The sequence below is a fragment of the Nannospalax galili genome, unplaced genomic scaffold (assembly GCF_000622305.1).
Source record: "Nannospalax galili isolate Female #2095 unplaced genomic scaffold, S.galili_v1.0 scaffold195, whole genome shotgun sequence".
NCBI lineage: Eukaryota > Metazoa > Chordata > Mammalia > Rodentia > Spalacidae > Nannospalax > Nannospalax galili.
In genome coordinates, this window is record NW_008335885.1 from 668,361 (window position 1) to 679,960 (window position 11,600).

An 11,600-nucleotide genomic window follows, 5' to 3' on the forward strand; every position below is an offset into this window, starting at 1 on the left:
CATGTTTAGATGAAGCCTCTATTGAATTCAGTACTCAGTAATGCTCTAATGTTGACACTCATTGTCTGCAAAACTGAACAGTTATCATCTGTTATATTAAAACTGGCATTCAAGGGCTGACAAGATGGCTCAGCAGGTAAAGACCCTTGTCATCACAGCTGATGACCAGAGACTGATCCCTGAGACCCTTATTGTAGAGGAAGAGAACAAACTCCCACAAATTGTCCTTGGACTTCCACATACATGCCATGGCGTCCCTCTCCCCAACGAACACAATCAATCAATCAATATAAAAAATATTTTAAGTTGGCATCTGAAGGTTATTTGTTGACAGTTTTAGGTTGGAAGACTATCCCAAGTTTCTGAACAAAGTAGTGGACTCCATAGCTGGGCACGTGACCCTTCTCTTGCTCAGACAATCTCTGTATGAGTACCGTGAAAGTCTAAATGCAAAAGGAGAAGGCAACAAACCATACTGGTCTTCTTAGAGTACGAGATTGAGTTTAAGCAAAAATATCACCTATAGCCTTAACCCGATGCAACCAAGAATACTGATTAAAATTTTTCTTTGCTTTCTATGGATTTTATACTTGATATATAAATATATTTTGGTCTTAGTAATTGAAGAGCTTTAATAAGATGTTTATTGTACTTACATGTTGGTATTATGATAAGGAGTAATATAAAATTGTTAATATCCATTTTATTAATTTTGTTTCTCAGGAACAAATTTAGTCTTTGAAGATGAAATCACTGCATTGCAACCTGAAGTAGATAAACTAAAAACTCTAAATGTGACCAAAATCATTGCCCTGGGACACTCTGGTTTTGAAATGGATAAGCTCATCGCTCAGAAAGTGAAGGGTGTGGACGTTGTGGTGGGAGGACACTCCAATACCTTTCTTTACACAGGTAATGGTTTTGAACAAATTCTACAGGACGGGCCAGGATGCCCACATGAGTTATTATCCCTCTTTTACTTTTGTAACTTATTATTTCCATAACTATTTAATATATGATATACAACATATAAGCTATAATATACTGTCTATATGTAATTCACATTGAATGAAGACAATCTTCCTGGGATACATTGCAATAATGTATTCATTTCATGATGATAAGTCAATACTATACACATGGAATGAAAAAATTACTGAGCCCCAGCCAAAAATCAGTTTATAATAGACTTATATCAAAAACAACATGTCCAGCCAGACATTGTGACACACAACTATAATTCTAGCACTCCGGAGACTGAGACAGGAGGATCTCAAGTTTGATGCCAATTTGACCTACATAGTAAGACCCTATTTCAAAAAACAAACAGAAAAGGTCAAACTAGTCCAAAAAATGCACCATGTCATATAAACAACTTTAAGCATAATTATACATAAACATAATTGCAGAAGAATGTATTAAGTGGGTCCTTCATAGCTTAAGCGATAAGATTTGATATGCAGATTATACAGCTAATAGGAGGAGCCAGAATGCTCAATCCAGTTTTAGCCCTTCAGTATATCAGGACAGTGAAGCCACATGACCCCCTGGTTCTTCCAAGAATGAGACGCATTCTCACCCTAACCTGTGCCCCAACCCCAGCTTGTTAGTAGGTAGTTTAGTTAGAAAACCTTTATTTTTTTCTCAGTTTGAACCTATACCATTCCAAAGTGTACAGATCTGGTTCCATATTCCCCACCATCCCCATTTGTGTAGATCTTGGAACAGTGCTCCAGAGAAGAACGAGGCAGAGGTCTGGCTTGTGAACACACATCCTTCAACCGAGGGAGGGATAGCTTCAGTGTAGAAATAGACCTTTTCTTGGAGAAATTTATGTGAACTATGTAAGGCCATCCTGTTTTTATAAAAACAAAACTAAAAAACCCCCACAAAGTAGTGGGGATGCCCTGGGTATTAAAGCAGCTATCAATAAGAAAGTGGTCCATGCTGCTGTTGTTGTTATTACTATTCTTACTAGAGGTTATATATGACAGATGCATATGGAGATCAGAAGACAATTTGGGGGAGTTATTTCTCTCCTTCCACCTTTACCTGAGTTCAGGGTATCGAGCTCAGGTCACCAGACTAGCATGGCAAACCCTGTTACCTAACTATAGTTTTTCTTTTTCTTTTTCTTTTTTTGTCTTTTCTGAGACAGGGTCTCCCTGTGGGCACAGCAGGCCTAGAACTCATTATGTAGACCAGGTTGGTGTCACAGAAAATCAGCCTGCCTCTGCCTCCCGAATACTGAGACTAAAGGTATGCACCACCATTCCCGGCCCCGTAATTATTCTTTAATTAAATTTTTGGTGGTGCTGGGGGCTGAAACCAGGACCTTATACATATTAAGGGCCTATATCCCCAGCCTTTGGTTTTCTGAGACAGTGTTTCACTATATGGCCCAGATTGGCCTCAAACTTATATCCTCCTGCCTCTGTCTCCCCTGCTACAGTTATAGGCATGGACCACCATATCTAGCTGGCAAAGGTTTTTTTGGGTTTTTTCCAATTAATTAATTAATTTAAAAAAAATTTTTTTGAGACAAGGTCTACCAGTAGCCCCAGCTGGCCTGGAACTCACTGTGTAGTCCAGGCTGGTCTGGATCTCACAGAGATCCCCTGCCTCTGCCTCCCAAGTTCTGCGATTAAAAGCGTGAGCCACCACACCCATCAGGTTTCTTTTCTTTTCTTCATGGGACTTCCAAATAAGTGTTCTTAAGGATGGAAGACCGCACAGTGCTTTTTATTTATTATTTGTGTATGAATGTTTTGCCTTCATGTATGTAATTGTACCCGTGTCATGCAATGCCCTGTCAAATCCCCTGGAACTAGAGTCACAGATGGTTGTTAGCCACCATGTGAGTGTTGGGAACTGAACCCAGGTCCTTTGCAAGAGCAGCCAGTGCTCTCTCTTAACCACTGAGCTGTCTCTCCAACCCACTTCTGAATATTTTTAAACATTGGATACGAGTTATATTTGGGATCAGAAAATAAAATAATGCTACAAATAAAAGAAAGAAATGAAATGAAATATTAGGTCCAAAGTCCTCATTCCTAATTAACTTGAATGACTTTGAACCCCCCTCTAGACCTGTTCAAATGGCTTCTTAGTGACACATCTACAATTCTAAGTACCACATTGTCCAAGTTATGTGTGTGTGAGAGAGAGAGCACTCTGTCCACTGTGCATAGCAATATTCTGCTATGCAGAGTGCTCGAGGCTGCTTACCAGTCAAAATATGCTCCTCAGAACTGTGAGTTGCCAAGCAGGGCTGGCCTTCACTTAAAGAAATAATGTCTTTTAATGTATGCTAGTTCAACTGCTGCACAGGTATTTTATCTCTTGATAGACATCAGTTAAAGAATTTCAAAGTAATTCTATCCACTAGTACTTATGAAATTAATTCATTGGGTTATCAATAGTAGATCCCACAGAGTTAGATTAAGCATTTATATTGCTCATCATAAGAATTCTAAGTGTCTGAAACCACCAAAAGAAGCCACTCGGTGCAAGGAAAGACAGTTTACAGGGGACAGATAGGGTATAGAGAGCAGCAGTAAGCCATACAGTGGGAGATTTTATCAGAAGTGGGGGGCGGGAATCACAGGCCATAACAGCCTGACAAAAGAGACATCTGGGGGCAATACCGAGAAGCCAAGAGCAGGTTGACCTTACAGGCCACACATGTGACCTGGGGGGTGGGGTGTTACTTCTGGGTGTGTGTCTAAAGAATTTCAATGCTCTGGTGCTTGGGGTTTCCTGTAACTGACCTAACATTCCAGTCTTTTGTTGGTAATAGGGAGCTGGGGTGGTGTAGATCCTCTGGCTACTTCCAACTGGGAGGGGTCTTCATAGGGGAAGAGCGCGGACTGGAGGCCAGGTGGGCATTTTTGTCAGGGCTGAAATTGAGTTGAGAAAAAATATGCTCCCAAACTTGACAAGAATCTCAGTGGTTGGGGCTGTTGATCAGCGTTTCTTCTGAAGAGTAACAGTAGGATAATCATGGTTAGGGGGACCAAGGCGGGAGTAACCAAGGGAAGATGGAACTCCGTACTGGATTAGAGGACCCTTACTGGTGGGTTAGAGGACCGCTGTTGGCGTAGTCTGCCATTAATTTTATTTGCCATGTCTAATAATCATTTAGCTCCACCCTCACATATCCAGACCTGTAATGATAAAAACAGCACTCTTCTTCCAGGGCAAGACAGAGACTCCCTTTTTCTGCTAACAGGAAGTCTAGTCCTCATCTGTTTTGGAGTACAACCCCTGCTAGTGAATCTAGTTTGGCCTGAAACTCTAGGAATTGCTTTCTGATTTCTGTGAGTGAGTCCCTGAGTTCCACCAAGAGGGTCCGAAAGTAAGTTATGGCAGTAGCAAGACCCCAGCTCCCATGCCGATTTTGGCAGTAATCCCTAAGGCTGCCACAAGTTCCACAGCATGTCTGTGATGGAAGGAAAATACACTGGGACCAAAAAAGGGGTGTCAGCAGGGGCCAGGAAAATGGAAGGAGATAGGTAGACAAGAGTGCAGGTACCAGTCCAGTTGGTAGGAAGGCATAGGTAGGAACTAGTGCCACATAGAAAGAAGACCCCATTCCCTGGTAAACATGAGGTAAGGTGGAAATAGAATGGGTATTGCAGAGAATAGGTGAAAGTGAGAGAGTCCACTAGTTCAGCTATACAAACAGATAGTGTGGAGGCCAGGGCCACCCCAGGAAGAGGGTGAGGTTGTTGGAAGAGCCTTAAAACAGACACTGGTAGTGGTTCTGGTAGGTATCTGTCAGTCAAGGGAAAAGATGGCCCTGCCAATTGCAGTTGATGATGGCTGAATTAAGATAGTGGCAAGGTCACACAGATCGCCACCATTTTTAAAATGTTACCATCCAAAATGGCAACCAAGCTATGTGATTGTCCCCATATTGATGATGCATCCACCAAGGTGAAGACCAGATCACATGACTGCCTCTCTCTTGATGAGATCACTAGCCATGATGATGACCAACCCACAGGGCTACCTTAGTGAGCTCAGCTCCATGATAAAATAAGTCCATCCTCCACCAGGATGCAAGCCCTGTGGGATTCACTTATCTCTAAGATTAAATGTGCATGCCAACCCTTTTTTTACTCTTAGAAAACACCCAGTTAAGTCATACTGCTATAGCAGGAAAAAGTGCTTTCAGATATGTAGGCCCCAAACAGTAAAGCAAGCAAAGAAATTCATAATCTCAAACCAAGGAAGAGAGTCCATGTCTTTCACCACACATGACAACGTCCTCTGGATCTCTTCATTCCTAGATACAAGTTGTTGTTGGGAAAGAAACCCAGGAAGGCAGCAGAAGAAATGGGGAGCCATGTCCAGCACTCATTGTTGGGCTGTTGCTCTGAGAGTAAATGTCCAGCCAGAGCATAGCATTCTCTCCATGTTTACTGAAATTTAAAATGTTTAGATCCAGTCAGAAAAGCAACTACCTTGAAACCACATTGTGTAAGCACTGCTTGGTGCTCAACAGGGCCTGAGGTCCAACTTACAGGCCCCTCTGCTCTGTCTGTGCTCTTTTCCCCCAGCCATGGAGAGAACCATGGTGGAGAAAAAACCATGAAATCCTGAGGAAAATATCCAGGAAGAAATGGCTTTTAAAACCTTTTTTTTCCTCTGAGAGGCAAGGAGGTTCAGTCTCAAATGCCTCAAGGCAAAGTAGATAAAGGAACTCACCTGCTCAGCAGCCAAATTCAGTGTACCTGTAGAACATCTCTGCATGACCACCAAATAAATAAGTTATTAGAATTTGGGGGTCCCTTCATTTGCCCTAGAATACCCATGGCCATTCCCCCATTCTCTGTTGCATATAGAGTAAATGGATGGTTAAGATCTGGGAGGGCCGGGGTTTGAAGAGAGCCTGCTGTAGGTGAGTGAAGGCAGAGGAAATGGGCTTAGAAGGATCTGTGGGGCAGGGGCAGGGGCAGAGGCAGGCAGATCTCTGTCTCTGTGAGTTCAAGGCCAGTCTGGTGTACATAGTGAGTTCTAGGACAGCTGGGGCTACAAGGAGGCCCTGTCTCAAAAAGACCAAAAAAAAGAAAAAAAGAAAAAGTTGGGCCTTAGAAGGAGAGACCTTATCTTCCTGTTCAGGAGGTAAGTGGAGAGAGGGGAGAGGAGGAGGTGAGAAGAAGTGTTCAGAGGGTGTGTGATTGAAAGCAAAAGGAAGGTAAAGCTTAGGTATAACATCCCATTCCCAATAGAGGGGTAGGGCAACTAGACGTGCTTAGAAAGGAGCGGGTAATCATTTGTCCCCAGATAGAACTGAGAAGGGGAGGACCTGTAACTTGTGGCCAGTGAGGCCAGCCATTAATGCCCACTACAGAGAGATCTGAGAAGGGTAGATCTTACTGGAGAAAGCAGGCAGTATCGATCAAGTGATCCCGTATTGATTAAGAGGACAAGGACTTACCCAATATCTGGACAGTTACCTTGGGCTCCTCTGAGGTAATCTTGATGGGCTAGATCCCTAGGCCTAGGCCATCACACACACTCAGATTTCTCTCATTGTTTGCTATGAGAAAAGCATTCTGCTTTCAGCACTCTGATATGTAAAGCATGCATGTGTACACTCATACCCATCTTGGGTGGAGGGCAAGGGGGGGTCCTGAGGGATTTAGGGCTTATGCTCTGGTAACAAAGGAGCACATAGCTCAGTGAGCTTGTTTACATTATAAACTAACTTTTTTGTTGCAAGGTTAAGTAAAAGTCTTTAGTCCAGATTATATCATATTATAAAAGTCATTTCTACAAGTCTCACTATGCAGTTCTGGCTAGCCTAGGAACTTGCAATATAGATCATGCTGACTTAAACCTAAGAAGCTGCTGCCTGTCTCCCAAGTTCTAGGATTATAGGCATGTGCTACTACACTTGGCTTTTCTTCTTCTTCTTCTTCTTCTTCTTATTATTATTATTATTATTATTATTATTCTTTTTCTTGAGACTGGGTTTCCCTGTAGCCCCAGCTGGCCCAGGACTTGCTATGTAGACCAGGCTGGCCTCGAACTCACAGAGCTCCGCCTGCCTCTGCCTGCCAAATGCTGGGATTAAAAGCATGTGCTACCATGCCCGGCTGGCTTTTCTTCCTTTTTCCAGTTATATTTTAGGAAATTAATTTCCTTCCATTGCCACCTAGACTTGTCTTTATACCATCGTGATCGGCGGCACCTATGGCATCATTTGGGTGCCATAACCCATGTTGTATAGCTATCAGCTGGGGTACCTCTGACCTGAAAGACTGGGGTTGGAGGAGGCCGATGCTTGTCCCTTGGCTCTTATAACTATTGTCCCAGCCACTGAAGTCCTGCAATGCAGGATGGAAAACTTGAGTAAGGCTAAAGCAGCAGCTTGCCTATCTGTAAATCTTGAAGAGATCATTTCAGTCCCTTTGAACTCTGGCCAGAGTCTTAGTCATCTATTTCACATTTCATAATGTCTGACAAAGATTAAACTTGTTTCCATGAAAATCTATTTTGACATCTCTTTTGAGAAGTGAACTTAGCAGTTAAAGGATATAAAAGGGGATGAGACCTACTTATCTATTTAAATAAATTTTCCTAGCCTTAAAAAACTTTGTCAAGACTGAAGACATGGTTCAGCAGTTAAGAGCACTTGCAGAGGACCTGGGTTCAGTTCCCATCACCCACATGGCTGCTAACAACTTTCTGTAACTCCAGTTCCAGGGGATCTAATGCCCTCTTCTGGCTTCCCCGAGCATTGCATGCACATAGTACACTTTTTTTTATATATATAATTTAAGAGCTTTATTATATACATAGTTTTAAAAATGAAAAAATACTACTCTCTGATTCTAATTCTATGTGTCTTTGGAATAAAACATCAATGGAGCTCACTCTTATCAGATTAGACCAGCTGACCAAGTCAAGTTGTGCATTTCTGATTTTTAGGCATCATTAGGAAAACTTGTGTGTTTTAAGTATCATCTCTTTAAGCAACAGCACCTTAATAGGAACCCATACATGTTGGTAGGACATAGAAAAAAAAAACATACCAAGCTATTTCCCTTGTGTCTACACAAATATATTTTGCAAACTTAATCCACTCTGATTTTTTTTTTAATTAAAAGAAGCATTTCATTACAACAGCATTAACCTATTCAATAACATTTTTCTGAGCTAGGGTACATCTCTTTATACATGCAGGCAAAACTCTCATACATATAAAATAAAAATAATTTTTTGACAAAAATTATTATTTTAATTTACAAGAGATATTTTCTCTAACCCTGCTTCCTCATCAATGCAAGGAGATTATAGTTCTCTCAAAACAAGTTTCCATGGAAGAAAGCAATTGCATACATGGAGACTGTGAGCAGAGATCCTGGCTCCACATTGGAGCTACTCAGGACTGTGGTTGTCACCATCAATTTCAATATGATCATAATTTTTGATGAAAGGACAAAGCTTTGGGCAACTCACCTAGGAAACTTGTATAGCCCCAGAAGCCTGGCCATGGAGACAGAAAGATCTGACTGGGTATCCCCAACCAGGGCAACCTGAGGAGGGCCAGACTGACGTGTAGTTGGGAATGGGCTCTTCATGAAAAATAATTTTTTTAAAAAACAATTTTTGGATCAGCAAGATGGCTCAGCAGATAAAAGTAATTGCTATGCAAGCCTGACAACCTGAGTTTGATCCCCAGAAACCACATAAAGGTGGAAGGAGAGAACCAATTCCTGAAAATTGTCCTCTGACCTTCACATGTGCATCATGTGTATGTGCACCCATTCTCACACACATCTCTATCTCTCTCCCTCTCCCTCCTCTCTGTCTCTCTGTCTCTCTCTCTCTCTCTCTCTCTCTCACACACACACACTCACACACATACATATACACACACACAATAAGTATGTAAATATAATTTAAATGATTTTTCCTCAAAACTTTTTTATGGAATTACCATGAAGTTAAAATTATATAATTACAAAAAAATTATATAATTACATTTCATTAAACATGATCAGTCAATAAATATAGTAAAAAAATAATACAGTCCTTGGAAATTTAAATCTTTGTTTTGTTTCTTGAAGTAGGATCTCAACTGTAGCCCAGACTCTCTTCAAACTTAGAGCAATCCTCCTATGTCAGCCTTCCAAGTTGCTGGAATTACACCCATGAGCCACCATGCCTGGCTGGAAATTTAATCCATAGGAGCCTTCACAGTGAGCACATGCACACACGCCCACAGGAAAACTTTTCCAAAGCACCTGAATTGCACTCGGCTATTTTCTGTTCTTTTATTTAATCTTTTGTACTTTCTACCACCCACTAATTTCCTTTTACTGTATCTAGCCCATACTCTAAAAGCCTCAATATTAAATGAAGCATGATGCACACAGTGCATGGCCTACTCCCCTCCTATGGAGACAGGCCTTCCAGGATCTTTCCAGGGAAACTATTGCACACATGCTCACCAACCTGGCCTTGCCTGGTGGCACTCAGCTCACAGTCAAGAGGAAGAGGTTTCCCAGCCGGGTTTACAGAGTGTTATCGCTGCAAGGATGAGGGTCAAGAGGCAAAGCTTTCTCTAAAGGAATTAAACTCAAGAGATCTAGAGGTCCATGTTTTTGCCTTTGAGAAAAAGTAGCAAAGTGAACTCATGTTGAAGCATACAGCAGGTACACCAGGGGACTCTGTTCTTTTGATTCTTCAAGGTATCCTAAGATACTGGCTTCCTGTCTGCCTCCCAATACTTGAGCCAGATACTTGGTTCTAAATGTTTGTGTGGCGGGATATGGTCTTAGATGAGTATAGACATCGGTTTCTATCTGCATTGAAGGGCATCGTTATGTGTGATTCCCTTCCTTTCTAACACACTGTTCCCTAGAAAGGCCCATGCATAGGGGCTGATTGCTTACTTTACAAGATTTGAGGAAATCTTTCTTTATTCTTTCTCTCTTTTTGTAGAACAACTTGTAACATACTTAGGTGACTGCAGGGAGCACCTTTGAGGCTCTTACCACCTGCCTGTTCTTATCTCCGTGGCAATAGCTTCCTAGCACTCTCCCATCTCATGGAGTGATTAGCACTCAGTTTCCTCTCTCCTTCTGCACACCAGCCTTCATCCTGGCAGGGTGTCTGTGTGGATAACAGAGCCAGTGCCCAAGGCTCACAGCATCGTGCTCCCATCACTGCAATGACTGTCACCTCCACTCTGTCTCAGCAACTTCAGTTCATAGACAGGGGCTGAAACAGGATCATCTCCAGACAGCTTCAGAACTCCACTCTCTGACCCTTTTGTCCCAGGCTTCCCATCCCTAGAGCTTCCCCACCCTGTATTTCTTTCAGAGCCAGCCTTCAGTGGTTCAGGTCTCGAGGCCTCTTTTCCAAACAGCCTAGCAGCCTTCCCTTCTCTCTCCTAGTTAGTCTGGGAGTGTTTATTTTGCTCCTGACTATGTTTTAGCTCACATGTGAGAGGCAGGGGTCCAGTATTGCTGAATGAATGCTAAAAGGTACTGCTATTTATTTATTTATTGCTTATTTATCATTTATTTATTTTGAGTCAGGGTCTATGTAGCCCAGGCTGTTCTCAAACTCTCAGAGATCCACCCACCTCTGCCATCCAAGTGCTGGAATTAAAGGCATTTGAGGCCACATGTGGCTTAGTATAGTTCTTTTAAAAGGTTCTTTGATTAGCTAAGTTTGAAGGAGATTTAATTACTTAATTTTCATTACGATTGGTTCTGGACTTAAGCACACATTAATAAGAAATTCAAAGTTTTCATTTATTCAAGGAACAGAAGTCATGTTAAGACTATAGAATTTTGATCTTTAAAATTTTTTTTGGGGGGGGGCATCTTTTTGAGATAGGGTCTTCCTGCAGCCCCAGCTGTCCTGGAACTCGCTCTGTAGACCTGGCTGGCCTCAAACTCACAAATATTCACTTGCCTCTGCCTCCCAAGTACTGGAATTAAAGGTGTATGCTACCATGCCCGGCACTTAATTTAAAAAAAATTTTTTTTATTTAGTAACCACATGATTAGAAGAAGCATTTCATTACAACCTTAACATATTCAATAACAATTTCCAGAGCAAGGATGGATCTCTTTCAAATGTGGCTGTAAATTTTTAGGTTCACAGTTGAATTAATATACCTACACAATATTGAACTCAGTATAGATCCTGTAAGACATAAAATTGAATGAGTTTTTAACCTTTAAAAAAGATCTCCATTTCATTTTAAAATATGCTGTTTCCTACAGAAAGACTCATTTTCAATGCAATTGACATTGGATGTTTGCACATGCATTTCTAATCTCTAAATATCTGGTTATTACTAGTCACAGTTGGTTACTTTCTGAGCTTCTAGGCATCTGAGCATGAATATAAAGTCATCAGGTAGATTTCAATGATAATGTTTTTCACATCTACTAATTATTGTTTTTTAATCATTATTTTTTAAATTTTTTTTTCATACAGAAGAATTCATTCCAAAGCAATTGACATTGAGACGTTTTCACATACATTTCTAATCTCTATATACATGACTATCACTGGTCACAGTCGCCCACCTTCTGAGCTCCTCGGCATCTGAGCATGAATACAAA

The 11,600-nt window shown here is 41.4% G+C and overlaps 1 protein-coding gene across 1 annotated transcript in view; it reads left to right on the forward strand.

The window, feature by feature from the left end:
* Nt5e (5'-nucleotidase ecto) overlaps window positions 1–11,600 on the forward strand; it is a 63,847-nt gene that overhangs the window by 26,754 nt on the left and 25,493 nt on the right. The window contains exon 3 of the mRNA XM_008830668.3: window positions 724–912. Within this exon, the coding sequence (XP_008828890.1) occupies window positions 724–912 (189 nt within the window). The remainder of the gene's footprint in view (window positions 1–723; window positions 913–11,600) is intronic.